General features: G+C 42.7%; 1 protein-coding gene across 2 annotated transcripts in view; it reads left to right on the forward strand.

The window, feature by feature from the left end:
- LOC120030515 (G protein-coupled receptor kinase 6-like) overlaps positions 1-20,503 on the forward strand; it is a 53,308-nt gene that overhangs the window by 28,124 nt on the left and 4,681 nt on the right. The window contains exons 7-15 of one of the 2 annotated variants that reach the window (XM_038975924.1): positions 1,286-1,349; positions 1,707-1,847; positions 4,223-4,413; positions 4,860-4,897; positions 5,612-5,701; positions 6,718-6,926; positions 8,136-8,273; positions 19,516-19,653; positions 20,137-20,271. In XM_038975924.1, the coding sequence (XP_038831852.1) occupies positions 1,286-1,349; positions 1,707-1,847; positions 4,223-4,413; positions 4,860-4,897; positions 5,612-5,701; positions 6,718-6,926; positions 8,136-8,273; positions 19,516-19,653; positions 20,137-20,271 (1,144 nt within the window). The remainder of the gene's footprint in view (positions 1-1,285; positions 1,350-1,706; positions 1,848-4,222; positions 4,414-4,859; positions 4,898-5,611; positions 5,702-6,717; positions 6,927-8,135; positions 8,274-19,515; positions 19,654-20,136; positions 20,272-20,503) is intronic. The other variant, XM_038975932.1, reaches the window with a different exon arrangement.

The raw sequence follows: 20,503 nt of genomic DNA on the forward strand, positions 1-20,503 counted from the left end.
TAGGCCAGTTTACCGTTAAGAGCTTTGTGACAAAAGTATTTTTTAAAAGCTCTACACAATGCACATACAATGTTATGAAGCGATTGATAGTGTTCAGGATAGTGGCATTGTGATGTACTGTATAACCTACACTTTTGGTTTCGTTTACATTCATACTCATACTTCAAATCAAGCTTTATTTATACAGCACATTTCAGACATGGAATGCTACACAATGTGCTTCACAGGAAAAAACTAAACTGAAATATTTACTACACAATTAACATAAGAGGATGAAAAGCAAAAGAATAGCAATAGAAACTGAACGACTAAAAAGCACCCTGAGCAAAAGCAAAGCTAAAAAGGTATGTTTTAAGATCTCATATAAATATGTCCACAGTTTCGGCCCCCCTCGGGTTCTCTGGCAGGCTATTCCAGATGCTTGGGGCGTAATAACTAAAGGCTGCCTTTCCCTGCCTCGTGGTCCTAGGCTTTGGGATAGTTAAAAGGCCAATGCCAGAGGACCTGAGAGACCTACTGGGTACATAACTTTAACGCATGTCTGACATGCATTGGGGTGCACAATCATGGAACATTAAAAACCAATAGAAGAATCTTAAAATATATTCTAAAACTCACAGGCAGCCAGTGCAGAGACCTTAAAACTGGTTTAATATGTTCTCTCCGTCTGGTCCTATATGGGCCATTTAAAGACCTTTAGCCCAGCAGGCCTATCATACATGGAATGGTCTCTCTATTTATTTACATTTGCAAACAGAACATGTCTCCACTCATCAGCCTAGCAGAGAGGCAAGGCTTGTGCAATGCCCTTCCCATAATAGTCATAGATTAAGTTTACCCACACACTTTCATCACTTTGGCTGTTTTGTAAATTGCACCTTTAGTGCACTACTTTTGACCAGGTCCCATAGAGTTCTGGTCAAAAGTAGTGCACTATGTAGGGAATAGAGTGCCATTTGGGACGCATCCTTTGACTCACAGTAAATATGCCAACAATTGTTAAAGGCCTTAAGAAAGTTGTCTCATCTTGTCTTTGGTGCTGGGCCAAACTCAAGTCTTTCTTTACAAGATAAAACAGAACATTTGACAGAATAGTATTTTTAAAGCAAAAACATTGTTAAAGTGTAATGGTCAAGCCGTTTACTTACAAAGTCAGATGTGTATGTTTCTGTGCGTTGCTGCTGTACAGTCAGTGTATGTCCATGAAGTTGAGCAAATTTGCCCCACATTGGACAATAAAGTTGTGTTGTTTTCTATTGTATTGACCCTGTTCTCTGTGTCATAGGCAGCCAGTCACCAAGAACACATTCCGACAGTACAGGGTATTAGGAAAGGGAGGCTTTGGGGAGGTAAGGACTCTCTCTGTTTCTCTCTAACTAAAGCATCCTTTCATTTAGAATGAGATTTTAGAAGTGGATAATGAGAAATAAAGTTAGTCTCTTCATCAACTTGTAAATGATCAACAAGGTCCAACAAGGATCTGTCTGGATGTAATTTGATGGGCCTATACAATTATAAACTGTGTGTTTGGGAAATAACTGCCATTTAACTGGTGTCATCTTGTGGTGTGAAATGGGTCATGCCACCATTACATTGTATTTACTGGGTCAAAGAGTAGACATTGCAATGGGGTGTTCATCACTTTTCTCTTGACCCCCCCACCCTCCTCCTCTCCCTTTCTCTCTCTCATCCACTTCTCTCGTCAGGTGTGTGCTTGCCAGGTGCGAGCCACAGGAAAGATGTACGCGTGTAAGAAGTTGGAGAAGAAGAGGATTAAGAAGAGGAAAGGAGAGTCCATGGCCTTGAACGAGAAGCAGATTTTAGAGAAAGTCAACAGTAGGTTTGTAGTAAGTATTCGAGCTACCTACTTACATACGTGACAAATGGTAGGCGGTATTAGATATGCACTGTATGTAGGGTTGTGCGATATCAAATTAATTTGAATATATGTTTTAGCGCAATGTTCCAAATGCCTTTATCGCAAGTCTCTAGGTTTTTATTTGGTCTCGTCTCCTTCACTCCTTCTGTGCTGTGTGCACTGTGCACCTTCCCACTCGCACACAGACACCAAGCCCAGCCCCTTGCCACTCACAGCAACAAAGATAAAAGATCACTTCTTCCTGTCTGACAACAAACAGTTTCAACTCGCTATTTGCATTTGAGGTTTGGTCAATGTCCCCTTCTAACGATACCCTTTTTATGTCTCAACTTCCAAAATGTGGAATAGAGTAGACCCTACTAAAACGGGAGTTATCAATGAACATGATTGTGGAAAATGAATGCTCAGTTTTTGCAGTACCGTAAGCAGCATTTTAGCTACATACTATTATGTGCTAGCTCTCTAATCTGTGTTTTATAAATGTGCAATGATCATAAAAATAAGCATTTATATAAGGAATTGGCAACTGTTCTCATTCTGAGAAGTAAGCATCTTACCCAGGTTGGCCACTTGATTTCAACATCTAAACAAAGTGAACAGGCTGTTGTTCAAACAGTTGGAGATGGACAGGAGCGTGTGTTCATAATAGTTCAGCTGTTCTACCTTGTTAGCAAGCATATAGATCCAAGTTGGCTAGACTTGAAATACAAAGATTAGCTGGCTACTCACTAGAGATTGTTTGAGATCTGTGTTCATTTTCTATAATGCCTGCTACAAGTAGTTGGTCATTATTGGTGGATGTGCATGGTTCTGGTTAAATTTGTAACAAAAAGGGCATTTTCATCGACAGACATGAAAGCCAGATCAGTGATTATTGCAAAAAAAAGCATGTTAAACTATACGGAACAAGAATATACCCACTGGGGAGCCAGGCTCAGCCAATCATAATTAGTTTTTCCCCACAAAAGGGCTTTATTACAGACAGAAATACTCCTCAGTTTCATCAGTTGTCCAGGTGGCTGGTCTGACGATCCCGCAGGTCAAGAAGCTGGATATGGATATCATGGGCTGGCATGGTAAAACATGGTGTGTGGTTGTGAGGCCTGTTAGACGTACTGCAAAATTCTCTAAAATGACATTGGTGGCGGCTTATGGTAGAGAAATTAACATTAAATTCTCAGGCAACAACTCTGGTGGACATTCCTGCGAGACATCTGTGGCATTGTGTTCTGTGACACAACTGCACATTTTAGAGTGGCATTTTATTGTCCCCATCACAAGGTGCACCTGTGTAATGATCATGCTGTTTAATCAACTTCTTGAAATGCCACACCTGTCAGGGGGATGGATTATCTTGGCAAAAGAGAAATGCTCACTAACAGGGATGTAAACACATTTTTGCACAAAATTTGAGAGAAATAAGCTTTTTGTGTAGATGGAAAATTTCAGGGATCTTTTATTTCAGCTCATAAAGCATGGGACCAACACTTTACATGTTGCTTTTATATTTTTGTTCAGTATATTTTCATAAAATAATGTAATTATTAGTAGGTCTTGTGTTTGTGGAAGGCTTATATTTAGCCTAGGTATAATTTTTCAAGCCCCGATTTAGATTACATTATGTTATTCCTAACTGTTTGAAATGCAGTGTATTGACCTTAAATTGTCCAACAAAGCTTATTTAGAGAAAAGTTGATCAAAATAGATTGACTCGCCCATAAGTTTGAATTTAAAAAAAAAATTGGGCTAAAAATCCTATCTGTATGTACCGTATATGTAATATATTTAATGTATACAGTACATGATCTACATGCATATATTATGCTGCACCACTTACTCATATTTCGACCAAAGATGTCAAGATGTCTGAACTCATCGAATTCAACTGTTGACCGCAACATAAACACTTTTGACCAGTTGAGTCTAGATGGCTCTTCCAGACGACTGTGTGATAGCTCGTAATAATAATAAAAACAACACTAGTAATTAAAAGATAACATCAGGGTTTGGTTCAGTGGGGTTTGTTTTCATTTCAAGTGACCCACCCCACACAACCCATTTTAGACTTATTTTATTTGGACATCCATCAGTCGGTGATCCAATGTTCTGGCCAAAAGTGGGCTTAGATGTTCATTCTGTTTCCCACATACACTCCTCTCCTTTTCTTAACTCATAGCTTCGAACTGGTCTCTAAACCCAGGGTATTCATTAGGGCACACCATAACAGAATGTAGCGAAAACAAGCGCTTATTGGACAAGTTCAGGTAGTCCCTCCCTGTTTAAGTCTGTTTTCTTTTGTTTGGTGCCTAATGAATATGACCGTGTTGTCTGTCTCTCATGGAGGTGAGTCTAGCGTACGCCTATGAGACGAAGGACGCTCTGTGTCTGGTGCTCACCCTGATGAATGGGGGAGACCTCAAGTTCCACATCTACCACATGGGAGACGCCGGCTTTGAGGAGAAGAGGGCTGTGTTCTACTCTGCCGAGCTGGCCTGTGGCCTGGAGGACTTGCACAGAGAGAGGATCGTCTACAGGTGAGGCTGCACACACAGTCTCACACACACACAGGCACATATGCATACACACACACACACAAGGCTGTTCTAAGGGAATGGTTTAGCGGGTACTCAGCTTTCTGCTTACAAGGCTGCAGGAACTTTATGGAGCATATTTAGTGTTTACACAAGTATCAGCTTACAAGGGCGGATGGAGAGAAAGAGAGAGAGCGCTTCATGTTTTCAAAAGGGAGAGAGAGAAATGGAGAGAGGGAGAATGATGGCTAGCAAGATGTAGATTGAAAGAAAGGGGGGGAGAGAGGGAGAACAATAGATAGCAAGATGTAGAGAGAAACAAAGAGAAGGAGCGATGGAGAGCTTGTCAAAGTTTTGTAAATCTGTCTCTCAGCTGCTCACAATGCTGTTGGAGGCGATAAAAGTTAGTTCTTAGTTTCATAACTCCTGGTATTTCTCTCTTCTTCCAGGGACCTGAAGCCTGAGAACATACTATTGGACGACCATGGTGAGTAGAGATAGCAATAATATGAATGCCCACTTGTATACAAGTAAATAAATATTCTAATAGCCCAAACCCTGGTCTTGGAGACCAACCATGGTCCTGGAACAATAGCCTGCATACCTTGTTGTTCCAGCTGAGCACTACTTTAAAACAATTGATTCAACTAATCAAGGTCTTGATGATTAATAGATCCGGTGTGTTTGTGATGGGCTGGAACAAAAGCCTGCACACATTCTGTAGCTCTCTGTAGCCAGACCTTACTGCTTGTGTGAACCAAGGCTACCATTCTGTTATTCACCAATAGAGGGAGCAGATTGTCTATGAAAAGACTTGTCTCAAGATGAGGGCTCCTGCTTTCTCAAGGTTGTCAGTGAATTCTGCTACCACTGAATGGAGCTCTTTAGCAAAACAACATAGATAATGTTTCCACAGTATGTGGCTTTCATGAGATCTGCTTTGACCAAAGGAAGCCCTCTATTGATATACATAGTCTCTTGTCCAGACTCCAGACTGGAGATAGCCTGTCAAATGACATCGGATTGAAGGGTATGCTATGTAATACTGTATGTGTCTTGTTGTGTTGTGTCGTGATTGGCCGTACCCGGGGATCTCCATTGATATGCATCGTCTGTGGGGATAGCATGTCATATGACATAAGGTTAACTGTTCCAGCATTAGGCAGTGTACTGTAACACAGTGTGTGATGTGTTCCTTTAGGCCATATCCGGATATCAGACCTGGGGTTGGCTGTCCACGTGCCCGAGGGAGAGACTATCAAGGGTCGAGTTGGCACCGTTGGGTACATGGGTAAGTACATTCAACAAAAGATATTTAACATATTTTTTTCAGATACTGTTCCTGTACTGTATAATGAACAGTAGCAATATACACGGAACAAAAATATAAACTCAACATGTAAAGTGTTGGTCCCATGTTTCATGAGCTGAAATAAAAAATCCCCAAAATGTTCCATACGCACAAAAAGATTATTTCTCTCAAATGTTGTGCAAATTTCTTTACATCCCTGTTATTGAGCATTTCTCCTTTGTCAAGATAATCCATCCACCTGACGGGTGTGGCATATCAAGAAGCTTATCAAATAGCATGATCGTTACACAGATGCACCTTGTACTGTGGACAATAAAAGGCACTCTAAAATGTGCAGTTTTGTCACAGAACACAATGCCACAGATGTCTCAAATTTTGAGGTAGAGTGCAATTGGCATGCTGACTGCAGGAATGTCCACCAGAGCTGTTGCTACCATAAACTGCTTCCAATCTCGTTTTAGAGAATTTACGTAGAGAATTTACGCAGTACGTCCAACAGGTCTCACAACCGCAGACAATGTATAACCACGCTAGACCTTGATCTCCACATCCGGCTTCTTCACCTGCGGGATCGTCTGAGGGGTGCTGGGGTTGTGTTGAGGAGTATTTCTGTCTGTAATAAAGCCCTTTTGTGGGGAAAAACTTATTCTGATTGGCTGGGCCTGGCTCCCCAGTGGTAGGGCCTGGATGCCAAGTGGGTGGGCCTTTGCCCTCTTATGCCCACCCATGACTGTCCCCCTGCCCAGTCATGTGAAATCCATAGATTAGGGCCTAATGAATTTATTTAAATTGACTGATTTCCTTATATGAGCTGTAACTCAGTAAAATCTTTGAAATTGTTGCGTGTTTTATTTATATTTTTGTTTAGTATAAATGAACAACGACATTCATAAAGTCATAAGTATTACGTAAATGCTTCGTAATCATGTGTCTGTTTGTGTGCGCATACGTATGTATGTATGCGTGCCTGTCATCCTAATGTGTGTGTGTGTCAGCTCCGGAGGTGGTTAAGAATGAGCGCTACACATTCAGCCCAGACTGGTGGGCGCTGGGCTGTCTGCTGTATGAGATGATCGAGGGCCAGTCTCCCTTCCAGCAGCGCAAGAAGAAGATCAAACGTGAGGAAGTGGAGAGGCTGGTCAGAGACGTGGAGGAGGAGTACTCAGACAAGTTCTCAGAGGACACCAAGTCCCTCTGCAAAATGGTACTGGACTGCAGTACCTCTTCATATTATCAACAACATGAGATCATGCTTTGTCTGTTGGCACAGGCATTTGCTTTGCATATCAAAATATATCTTTATAGTACTGACTTTTATTTGTGAAGGCAGCGTCATGTTTAAAAAAAGAATTTGCATTCGTGACGTACGTGCATGAAGGACGCTTTTATTCAGTTTTTTTATGACTTCTAATATAAGCACAAAAGGTTGTCTTTGATGATTTGAAAACTCCAAACACATAGTCCCAGTCAGTATCCACATAATAATAAGGAATTCTCCTCGACCATGCCCATAAATTGGGGAAAACCAACATTCTTTCCTATTGAACCCCATTGTAAGAGGCAACTTCGTCGTTGATGTTATACAGAAACAACAAAATATGCCGAGAAGCTGCTGTGTTGAATTTCATTACCTTCTAATTAAGATTAAATTAACTCCAACCCTGACGTGTACATTTATCCAAAGCTGGTCCTTTGGTTTACTCTGTAATCAATAGTGAAAGTTAGTTGACAGAGGATCATGTTTTTTTTTTTCTACATAAACTATATATACAAAAATCATGTAGCCAGGTCAAAAATCCCAACCCACAGTTCGCAATGCTCCCATGTAGGGAAATACAGCCTGCGAGAAGAGCCCTGTGGCTTGAGGCTATTCGGTGTGGTAAATGTGGGGATGCGTAGGCTACACGTAGCTATGTGTGTGTGGAAAACATTTAATCACAGGTAAGACATTTAACTTGTTAAGTACAGCCCGTTTGTAACTCCACTCACTACTTGTAGCTGTATAGTCCGTTTGTTTGTGTTGTTGGTCTTGGCTAGCTTAACGTTCCGGTCGGTAGCTAACTAGCACTCACTCACTTAAGTGGCTGCTAGCATCGTCATGAAACGGGGCATTAGGGAAGCCGTACAATATACCGTTTTTTAAGTAGGGAGAATGCTAGGGAGCAGGCAATGTTGAATCTTCAGACACATTTTTCTTTAAATGTAGTTTTATAATGAACTAAAACAAGCAGACAAGAAAATTGCTTTGAAAAGGTCAAGTTTTTGCTGTGAGCCAATGGGGTAACCTAGGTAACCATCTATTACCGACTGGGTCTATACAGCAGATCAGTCAATCATTCATCAGTTTAACAGTATAACATATTTACTTTGTTGCTTAGTAACACTGCTATCTCTCACTCTTGTCTCCGCCCAGCTGCTGGCCAAAGAGCCCAGTGAGAGGCTGGGCTGCCAGGGGGAGGGTGCTACGGAGGTGAAGGCCCACCACATCTTCCGATCCATCAACTTTAAAAGGCTGAAGGCTGGCAGGCTGAAGGCCCCCTTCACCCCTGATGTAAGGAAACACACTGTGTGGTCCAATCTGTTCACTGTACAGACGTCATCCTCCATAATGCATAATTTAGATAGATTCCAAGAGTGACACATGTAGTGACATTGTCATGGCATGAAACATCTAGCCTTTTTGTCTTTATATGGTAGTCTTCTTGGTTAGAATGAATGAGCTGCCTCCACTTGATGTGATTGCGTGTGTGCACGCATGTGTTTAGTGTATTACAAAGCAGGATTGAAATAGATGTGATTCGGTCATTGATCTATACAAAATACTCCATAATGTCAAAGGGATACTTCAGGATTTTTACAATGAGGCCCTTTATCTACTTTCCCAGAGTCAGATGAACTTGTGGATACCATTTTTAAGTCTGCTAGCCGATACCCATAGACTTCCAGTCATTGCACTAATGCTAGTTAGCATTGGCTCGCAAAACTACCTTTAACTTCCTTCATACTGGACACAGACACATACAAATTGTATCCATGAGTTGGGGAAGTAGATAATGGCCTCATTGAGAAAATCCCAAAGTATCCCTTCAAAGTGAAAATATATATTTTTTTACAAATGAAATAACTCTGTCCGCCATACATACAACATCTGTAAGGTCCCGCATGACCCCAAGTCACTTTGGATAAAAGTGGTTACTAAATGGCATATGCATTTGGAAAGTATTCAGACCCCTTCCCTTTGTTCACATTTTTTTATGTTACAAATGGATAAAATATATATTTTGCCTCAATCTACACACAAAAACTGCTTTTTTTTAAATTTGTGCACATTTATAAAAGAACATCTGAAACCTGACATTTACATAAGTATTCAGAACCTTTACTTAGTACTTTGTTAAAGCACCTTTGGCAGCGATTACAGCCTCGAGTCTTCTTGGATATGACACTACCTTATTTACATAAGTATTCAGGCCCTTGCTATGAGACTCAAAATGTAACACACACCTGTCTATATAAGGTCCCACAGTTGACAGTGCATGTCAGAGAAAAAAACAAGCCATGAGGTCTGTTAGGTTCTAATTCTAAGAGTAAAACACTCAACGGACATTATGAAAGCTTAACCAAGTTTATTTATATAGCTGCATTCAGACAAAACATGTTTCCACCACCACAAGTATATATACTCGAATTTAGGCACTCCTCCTTCTCTCCAATCCTTACATCTATTACGGTTTGACAGGAAGACGAAGTAATAGGGTAATAAACCATAATTTCTCCCTTAAGGGGATCTGAACTGACCTCAACCCCTCATTTTCCTAATCCACAGATGTTCACCCGTTTCCCCTATAGCAATCCTGTGTCTTCCTCCTGTCCACCAAGCACATTCCAAAGCCATCTGGCTCCTAGAGATAACCATTCACTTCTGATGTGAAAACCCTCTAAACCTCAGCACTCCATCAGTGACATTAATAAGTATATTCTCAGAACCCAAAAGGTCGAAGAAATTGTCTGTTGCGCTCCAAGACAGGATTGTGTCGAGGCACAGATCTGGGGAAGGGTACCAAAAATTTTCTGCAGCATTGAAGGTCCCCAAGAACACAGTGACCTCCATAATTCTTAAATGGAAGAAGTTTGGAACCACCAAGACTCTTCCTAGAGCTGAGCTATTGGGGGAGAAGGGCCTTGGTCAGGGAGGTGACCAAGAACCCGATGGTGACTCTGACAGAGCTCCAGATGTCCTCTGTGGAGATAGGAGAACCTTCCAGAAGTACAACCATCTCTGCAGCACTCCACCAATCAGGCCTTAATAGTAGAGTGGCCAGACGGTAGCTACTCCTCAGTAAATGGCACATTGACAGCAAAATTCCAGTTTGCTAAAAGGCACCTAAAGGACTCTCAGACCATGAGTAATAAAATAAAAATAACTATTTGGCCTGAATGCCAAGCGTCACGTCTGTAGGGAACATGGCACCATCCCTACGGGGAAGCATGGTGGTGGCAGCATCATGTTGTGGGGATGTTTTTCAGTGGCAGGGACTGGAAGACTAGTCAATAATGAGGCAAAGATGAACAGAGGAAAGTAGAGAGAGATCCTTGATGGAAACCTGCTCCAGAGCGCTCAGGACCTTAGACTGGAGCAAAGGTTCACCTTCCAACAGGACAATGACTCTAAGCACACAGCCAAGACAACGCAGGAGTGGCTTCGGCACAAGTCTCACTGTCCTTGAGTGGCCCAGCCAGAGCCCGGACTTGAACCTGATCTAACATCTCTGGAGAGACCTGAAAATAGCTGTGCAGTGACACTCCCCATCCAACCTGACAGAGATGTGGCTCTGCAGAGAAGACTGGGACAAACTCCCCAAATACATGTGTGCCAAACTTGTAGTGTCATACCCAAGAAGACAAGACTGTAATCACTGCCAAACTTGTGTAGATCGATGAGGGGGGTAATGATTTAATCAATTGTAGAATAAGGCTATCACAAAATGTGGAAAAAGTCAAAGGGTCTGAATACTTTCCAAATGCATTTCAAGCACAGACTGAACTACAAAGACCAGAGAGCTTTTCACAAGCCTCATAAAGGGCAGTGATTGGTAGATCAAATCAGTCATTGAATATCTCTTTTAAAGGCAGCTGTTTCTATCTCGGTATCAAATAATTTCTGGGTAACAATTAAGTACCTTACTGTTATTAATATATTTTTTTAAATGGATAAAAAGAGACAAAAATAGCTTCTTAGCAAAGAGCAATTTCTCAAGCAAGAATTTTGCCAGAACTGGCTGTGAGTGGCCTGATTGAGGGGCTTAATTGGACAAGATTATGGGAGGGATATGTAATCTGAAAACAAGCTGTAATTGGAAACTCTTTGTTATTGGTCTATTAACTTATACGCCAGGCAGGCCAAAACTCCATCCCACCAAAACAGGATAACATTTCAGGTGGTCTTTACAAACCGCTCTTCCACTAAAAGGACATTATCATTTTCACAATTTCATAGTGGGCAAATACAAACTGACAGAGCTTGAGAAGGATGGGAGAAAATCCTCATACAGGTGTACAGATCTTGTAGTGTCAACCTGAAGAATGGTGCCGGAGGGGGGATGGCTGCCGTTTTACTGGCTCCTAACCAATTGTGCTATTTTGTGTGTTTTTTCGCATTGTTTTAACTTATTTTGTACATAATGTTGACGCTACCTTCTCTTATGACCAAAAAGAGCTTCTGGATATCAGAACAGCGATTACTCACCTCGACGAAGATTTGTTCTTTAATGAGTCTGACGCAAAGAATATAATGTCTAGTTTGAGAAACAGACGCCTCACAAGTCCTGAACTGACAGCTTCATTAAATAGTACCAGCAAAACACCAGTCTCAACGTCAACAGTGAAGAGGCGACTCCGGGATGCTGGCCTTCTAGGCAGAGTTCCTCTGTCCGTGTCTGTGTTATTTTGGCCATCTTAATCTTTTCTTTTTATTGGCCAGTCTGAGATATGGCTTTTTCTTTGCAACTCTGCCTAGAAGGCCAGTTCACTGTTGACGTTGAGACTGGTGTTTTGCGGGTACTATTTAATGAAGCTGCCAGTTGAGGACTTGTGAGGCGTCTGTTTCTCAAACTAGACACTAATGTACTTGTCCTCTTGCTCAGTTGTGCACCGGGGCCTCCCACTCCTCTTTCTATTCTGGCTAGAGCCAATTTGCACTGTTCTGTGAAGGGAGTAGTTAGTACACAGCGCTGTACGAGATCTTTAGTTTCTTGGCAATTTCTCGCATGCAATAGCCTTAATGTCTCAGAACAAGAATAGACTGACGAGTTTCAGAAGAAAGATCTTTGTTTCTGGCCATTTTGAGCCTGTTATCGAACCCACAAATGCTGATGCTCCAGATACTCAACTCGTCTAAAGAAGACCAGTTTTATTGCTTCTTTAATCAGGACAACAGTTTTCAGCGTGCTAACATAATTGCAAAAGGGTTTTCTAATGATCAATTAGCCTTATAAAATTATAAACTTGGCTTAGCTAACACGACGTGCCATTGGAACACAGGAGTGATGGTTGCTGATAATGTGCCTATGTAGATATTCCATAAAAAATCTGCCGTTTCCAGCTACAATAGTCATTTACAACATTAACAATGTCTACACTGTATTTCTAATCAATTTTATGTTATTTTAATGGACCAAAAATTTGCTTTTCTCTAAAAAACAGGGACATTTCTAAGTGACCCCAAATGTTTGAATGGTAGTGTAGGGGTTCCTTTTGTCCAGGTGTGAAAGGGCAGTGTGGAGTGCAATAGAGATTGCATCATCTGTGGATCTGTTGGTGCGGTATGCAAATTGGAGTGGGTCTAGGATAATGGTGTTGTTGTGAGCCATGACCAGCCTTTCAAAGTACTTCATGGCTACAGACGTGAGTGCTACGGATCGGTAGTCATTTAGGCAGGTTACCTTAGTGTTCTTGGGCACAAGGACTATGGTGGTCTGCTTGAAACATGTTGGTATTACAGACTCGAGCAGGGAGAGGTTGAAAATGTCAGTGAAAACACTTGCCCGTTGGTCAGCACATGCTCGCAGTACACGTCCTGATAGTCCGTCTGGCCCTGCGGCCTTGTGAATGTTGAATTGTATAAAGGTCTTACATCGGCTGCGGAGAGCGTGATCACACAGTCTTCCGGAACAGCTGGTGCTCTCATGCATGTTTCAGTGTTATTTGCCTCGAAGCGAGCATAGAGGTAGTTTAGCTCGTCTGGTAGGCTCGTGTCACTGGGCAGCTCTCGGCTGTGCTTCCCTTTGTAGTCTGTAATGGTTTACAAGCCCTGCCACATCCGACGAGCATCAGAGCCGGTGTAGTACGATTCAATCTTAGTCCTGTATTGCCGCTTTGCCTGTTTGATGGTTCATCAGCGGGTATAGCAGGATTTCTTATAAGGTTTCGGGTTAGAGTCACCCTCTTTGAATACGGCAGCTCTAGCCTTTAGCTCAGTGCGGATGTTGCCTGTTATCCATGGTTTCTGGTTGGGGTATGTACTTAGTCACTGTGGGGATGACGTCATCGATGCACTTATTGATGAAGCCAATGACTGATGTGGTGTACTCCTCAATGCCATCGGAGGAATCCCGGAACATATTCCAGTCTGTGCTAGCAAAACAGTCCTGTAGCTTAGCATCTGCTTCATCTGACCACTTTTTTATTGAGCTAGTCACTGGTGCTTCCTGCTTTAATTTTTGCTTGTAAGCAGGAATCAGGAGGATCGAATTATGGTCAGATTTGCCAAATTGCAAATGTATGCGTCACTGTCTGTGGAGCTTTGTATGTGTCTCTGTGTGTGGAGTAAAGGTGGTCCAGAGTTTGTTTTCCTTCTGGTTGCACATTTAACATGCTGATAGAAATTTGGTAAGACAGATTTAAGTTTCCCTGCATTAAAGTCACCCGCCACTAGGAGCGCTGTCTCTGGGTGATTGTTTTCCTGTTTACTTATGGCGGAATACAGCTCTTTGAGTGCGGTCTTAGTGCCAGCATCAGTCTGTGGTGGTATGTAGACAGCTACGAAAAATACTCTAGGTAGATAGTGTGGTCTACAGCTTATCAGGAGATACTCTACCTCAGGCGAGAAAAACCTTGAGACTTCCTTCGATATTGTGCACCAGCTGTTATTTACATAGTCTGCCACCCCTTACCAGACGCGTCTGGACTTACCACTGTTCTATCCTGCCGATACAATGTATAACCAGCCAGCTGTATGTTGGCAATGTTGTTGTTCAGCCACGACTCCGTGAAGCATAAGATTTTGCAGTTTAATGTCCCATTTTCCACATAGGTCATCGATTTTATTTTCCGAAGATTGCACGTTTGCTAGCAGAATGGAAGGCAGTGAGGGTTTATTCGATCGCCTACAAATTCTCAGAAGGCAGCCCGCCCGCCGGCCCCTTTCCCGGGAAAGCGGTATGTCATTCAAATCATAATGCTGGTAGTTCTGGTGAGTTACCACCACTCTAATATCCAATAGTTCTTCCCGGCTGTATGTAATGACACACAACATTTCCTGAGCTAATAGCATAAAAAATAGTACATAAGAAAACAAAATAGTGCAAAGTTTCCTAAGAGCTAGTCACGATGCTGCCATCTCCGTCGGCGCCATCATTCTCTCCAAAGCAGTGGTATTCAAAGTTGGGGTTCGTGACAGGAGAACTGCTTTGGTGTCAGCAAAATTTCAACTACAAAAGAATATTAAGAAAACAGATTATTGTATGGGAATATATACAAACGTTTTTGAGAAAGCTCATTTAAAACATGCAATTTTATTGAGTAAATGTATTTATATGATTCTTTTCATTTTGATAAGAGATTAAAATTATTTGAATTTAAGCTTGTTGATATAAAAATAGAAAATTTACAGATTTTAAGGTTGTATCATTAGATTTGGGGTGTGTTGGGGTCACAAGAAATGATTGTGAAAAAAATGGGGTCCCCGCTGAAAAAGTTTGAATTCCACTGCATTAAAGTAATACTTCAAAAAAACAAGGCCTAAATACAAAGCCTTATGTTAGGGGCAAATCCAACACAACACATCACAGAGTAACTGCCTCCTTATTTTCAAGCATGATGGTGGCTGCATCATGATATGGGTATGCTTGTCGTCGGCAAAGACTGGGGGGTAAAAAGAAAATCCGAGTGGAATCCCTGCATTAGTTAACAACATAGCTCAAGCAGTAGGAAGCTCTATCTTCCATTTATATGCAGATGATAGTCTTAAACTGAGCTGGCCCCGCCCCGGATTTTGTGTTAAACGCTCTAAAACAAAGCTTTCTTAGTGTCCAACAAGCTTTCTCTGCCCTTAACCTTGTTCTGAACACCTCCAAAACAAAGGTAATGTGGTTTGGTCAGAAGAATGCCCCTCTCCCCACCGGTGAGATTACTACTGAGGGTTTAGAGCTTTAAGTAGTCACCTCATACAAGTACTTGGGACTATGGCTAGACGGTGCACTGTCCTTCTTTCAGCACATATCAAAGCTTAAATCTAGATTTGGTCTCTATCGTAATCGCTCCTCTTTCATCCCAGCTGCCAAACTAACTCTGATTCAGATGACCATCCTACCCATGCTAGATTATGGAGACGTAATTTATAGATCGGCAGGTAAGGCTGCTCTCGAGCGGCTAGATGTTCTTTACTATTCGGCCATCAGATTTGCCACCAATGCTCCTTATAGGACACATCACTGCGCTCTATACTACTCTGTAAACTGGTCATCTCTGTATACCTGTCGCAAGACCCACTGGTTGATGCTTATTTATAAAACCATATTAGACCTCACTCCCCCCAATCTGAGATATCTACTGCAGCCCTCATCCTCCACATACAACACCCGTTGTGCCAGTCACGTTCTGTTAAAGGTCCCCAAAGCACACACATCCCTGGGTCACTCTTCTTTTCAGTTCACTGCAGCTAACGACTGGAACGAGCTACAAAAAACACTCAAACTGGACCGCTTTTATCTACATCTCTTCTTTCGAAGACTCAATCATTGACACTTTTACTGACAGTTGTGGCTGCTTCGCGTGATGTATTGTTGTCTCTACCTTCTTTCCCTTTGTGCTGTTGTCTGTACCCAATAATGTTTGTACCATGTTTTGTGCTGCTTCCGTGTTGTGCTGCTGCCGTGTTGTGTTGTTGTCATGTTGTGTTGCTACCATGCTGTGTTTTCATGTGTTGCTGCCATGCTATGTTGTTGTCATAGGTCTCTCTTTATGTAGTGTTGTGGTGTCTCTCGTTGTGATGTGTTTTTGTCCTATATTTGTATTTAATATTTTTAATCCCAGCCTCCGTCCCCACAGGAAACCATTTGCCTTTTGGTAGGCCGTCATTGTAAATAAGAATTTGTTCTTAACTGACTTGCCTAGTTAAATAAAGTTTTTTTTATTTTTTAAATCAGCTTTACTCCAGACACTGGGAGAGAAATTCACATTTCAGTGGGACAATAACCTACAACACAAGACCAACTCTGCACTGAAGTTATTTATCAATAAGACTGTGAATGTTCCTGAGTGGCTAAGTTAGAGTTTTGACTTAAATCTGCGGCAAGACTTGAAAATAGCTGTCTAGCCATGACACCTAACACCTTGACAGAGTTTGAAGAAGAATGTTTAAAAGAATAGATATATATACTGCACAGTGCAGGTGTGCAAAGCTCTTAGACTTACCCAAGAAGACTCACAGCTGTAATCACTGCCAAAGGTGTTTCTAGCATGTTACTCAGGGGGGTGAATACTTATCTAATCACTACATGACCAAAAGTATGTGGACACCTGCTCGTCGAACATCTTACTCCAAAATCTTGGGCATTAATATAGAGTTGGTCCCCCCTTTTGCTGCTGTAACAGCCTCCACTCTTCTGGGAGATGTTGGAACACTGCTGTGGGGATTTGCTTCCATTCAGCCACAAGAGCATTAGTGATGTTGGGCTATTAGGCCTTTGCTCGCATCCGGCGTTCCAATTCATCCCAAAGGTGTTCGATGGGGTTGAGGTCAGGGCTATGTGCAGGCTAGTCAAATCAAATCAAATTTATTGGTCAAATACACATGGTTAGCAGATGTCATTGCGAGTGTAGCGAAATGCTTATGCTTCTAGATCCGACAGTGCAGCAGTATCTAACAATTCCACAACAAAACCTAAGAATATATAAGTATAAAATATATGGATGAGCAGTGACAGAGCAGCTAAGATGCAATAGATGGTAAAGAATAGATAGTGAAGGATACAGTATACATTATATACATGTGAGATGAGTAATGCAAGATATGTAAACATTTTAAGTGGCATTGAAGTGACTAGTGTTCCGTTTGTTGAAGTGGCCAATGATATCCAGTCTGTAGGTAGGCAGCCGCCTCTCGGCGCTGGTGGTGTCTGTTTAACAATCTGATGACCTTGAGAAAGAAGCGGTTTTTCAATCTCTCCCAGCTTTGATGCACCTGTACTGACCTCACCTTCTGGATGGAAGTGGGGTGAACAGGCAGTGGCTCTGGTGGTTATTGTCCTTGATCTTTTTGGCCTTCCTGTGACACTGGGTGTTGTAGGTGTCCTGGAGGGCAGGTAGCTTGCCCCTGGTGATGCGTTGTGCAGACCACACCACTCTCTGGAGAGCCTTGCGGTTGTGGGCGGTGCAGTTGCCGTACCAGGTGGTGATACAGCCCGACAGGATGCTCTCAATTGTGCATCTGTAAAAGTTAGTGAGTTTTTGGTGACAAGCCACATTTTTTCAGCCTCCTGAGGTTGAAGAGGCGCTGTTGCACCTTCTTCACCACACTGTCTGTGTGCGTGGACCATTTCAGTTTGTCTGTGATATGAACACTGAGGAACTTAACTTTCCACCTTCTGTACTGTCGATGTGGATGGGGTGGTGCTCCATTTGCTGTTTCCTGAAGTCCACGATCATCTCTTTTGTTTTGCTGACATTGAGTGAGAGGTTATTTTCCTGACACCACACTCCGAGGGCCCTCACCTCCTCCCTGTAGGCTGTCTCGTCGTGGTTGGTAATCAAGCCTACCACTGTTGTGTCGTCTGCAAACTTGATGATTGAGTTGGAGGTGTGCATGGCCACGCAGTCATGGGTGAACAGGGAGTACAGGAGGGGGCTGAGAACGCACCCTTGTGGGGCCCCAGTGTTGAGGATCAGCGGAGTGAAGATGTTGTTTCCTACCTTCACCACCTGGGGGCGGCCCGTCAGGAAGTCCAGGACCCAGTTGCACAGGGAGGGGTTGAGACCCAGGGTCTCAAGCTTAATGATGAGTTTGGAGGGTACTATGGTGTTGAATGCTGAGCTGTAGTCAATGAACAGCATTCTTACATAGGGTATTCCTCTTATCCAGATGGGATAGGGCAGTGTGATGGCGATTGCACCGTCTGTGGAACTATTGGGGCGGTAAGCAAATTGAAGTGGGTCTAGGGTGACCGGTAGGGTGGACGTGATATGATCCTTGACTAGTCTCTCAAAGCACTTCATGATGACAGAAGTGAGTGCTACAGGGCGAAATTTAGTTCAGTTACCTTTGCTTTCTTGGGAACAGGAACAACGGTGGCATCTTGAAGCATGTGGCGACAGCAGACTGGGATAGGGATTGATTGAATATGTCCGTATAAACACACCAGCCAGCTGGTCTGCGCATGCTCTGAGGACGCGGCTAGGGATGTCAAGTTCTTCCACACAAATCTTGACAAACCATTTCTGTATGGACCTTGCATTTGTGCATGGGGACATTGTCATGCTGAAACAGGAAAGGGCCTTGCCACAAAGTTGGAAGCACAGAATTGTCTAGAATGTCATTGTATGCTGTAGCGTTAAGATTTCCCTTCACTGGAACTAAGGGGCCTAGCCCGAACCATGAAAAACAGCCCCAAACCGTTATTCCTCCTCCACCAAACTATGCATTCGGGCAGGTAGCGTTCTCCTGGCATCACTCCCGAGAACGCGTTTCCACTTCTCCAGAGTCCAGTGGCGGCGAGCTTTACACCACTCCAGCCAACACTTGGCATTGCGCATGGTGATCTTAGGCTTGTGTGCAGCTGCTCGGCTATGGAAACCCATTTTATGAATCTCCCGACAAACAGTTATTGTGCTGAAGTTGCTTCCAGAGGCGGTTTGGAACTCGGTAGTGAGTGTTGCAACCGAGGACAGATGATTTTTACGCACTTCAGCGGTCTCTTTCTGTGAGCTTGTGTGGCCTACCACTTCGCGGCTGAGCCGTTGTTGCTCCTAGATGTTTCCACTTCACAATAGCAGCACTTACAGTTGACCGGGGCAGCTCTAGCAGGGCAGAAATTTGATGAACTGACTTGTTGGAAAGGTGACGGTGTCTCATTGAAAGTCACTGAGCTCTTCAGTAAGGCCATTCTACTGCTAAAGTTTGTCTATGGAGATTGCGTAGCTGTGTGCTCGATTTTATACATCTGTCAGCAACGGGTGTGGCTGAAATAGTCAAATCTGCTAATTTGAAGGGGTGTCCACATACTCTTGTATATTAGCGTTGTATTTTTCATTAATCTTTAAAAAAAAAAAAATATCTTCCACTTTGACAGAGTATTTTGTCTAGATTGTTGACAAAAAAATTATTTAAACCAGATTTAATTTAAAATGTGAAGAAATCCAATGGAGATTCATACTTATGATACCCACTGTATATACCATGTGATGTTATTAATACCCTCAAGAGTAATAAGGCATTGTCAGAGCACATGATTACATAAATGTACAGTGCATGCAACACAGGATATACAGTAGACATACAATGTTGTTTGCTTCCCCAGCCCCAGGCCATTTACTGTAAGGACGTACTGGACATCGAGCAGTTCTCCACGGTCAAGGGGGTGGAGTTAGAGCCCAAAGATGACTCCTTCTACTGTAAAGTGTCCACAGGCAGCGTGTCCATCCCCTGGCAGATGGAGGTCAGAGGTCACACACGCACGCACCAAAAGGAAGCAACCTGAAGCAAAAATGACTGGCGTGGTTTGATTTGTCATCAGCCCGTTTGAAAACACTTTTAGTCATTTCGAAGACAGCGTGTCAGTCAATTATTTTCCTATCAGCTATGTCCGACAAAGCCACTGGGCAAATGAGCTCTATTTTTTAGATGCTTTCACTTCCCTGTCCTATCAAGATGGCCTTCACTTTTATCATACTAATGTGCTGGTCAGTGGCCTGGCAAAAAAACACTTGGGTTCTGCACCATATTCCCTATGTAGTCCACTACTTTTGACCAGGGCTCATAGGGCTCTGTTCAAAAGTAGTGCACAATGTAGGGAATAGGGTGCCATTTGGTACGCATCTCAAAGTCCCCTTTACCCTGATATGCCCCTTTATCAAACAAGCTGTGTAACGATGGATTTTAGGTTTGATGTTGCGATCAATGTTGTTTCTTCTGTTTCCAGATGATCGAGTCTGAGTGCTTTCAGGAGCTCAATGTGTTTCACACAGACGGGACAGTTCCCCCGGACCTGGACTGGAGAGGACAGCCCTCGCCACCACCCAAGCAAGGGCTGCTGCAGAGGCTCTTTGGGAGACAGGTGAGCTCCTCAACCTTATTAAACATAAAGCCTCAGTATTGTTTGTGTCATTGACTCTCCATTGTATCTTATTATTGATAGGTCTCTGTATGTTTTTGGCTGTAAGTGTATGTATTCTTATTGACTACTGGGATTTTTTGATAAACCAGAATACACCTATTTTAGCATTTGTTATGTACTACATCACCCACCATGCTCTGTGTAAGATCTCACACCGAGCAGTATGGGTACT

The sequence above is a fragment of the Salvelinus namaycush genome, chromosome 3 (assembly GCF_016432855.1).
Source record: "Salvelinus namaycush isolate Seneca chromosome 3, SaNama_1.0, whole genome shotgun sequence".
Lineage (NCBI taxonomy): Eukaryota > Metazoa > Chordata > Actinopteri > Salmoniformes > Salmonidae > Salvelinus > Salvelinus namaycush.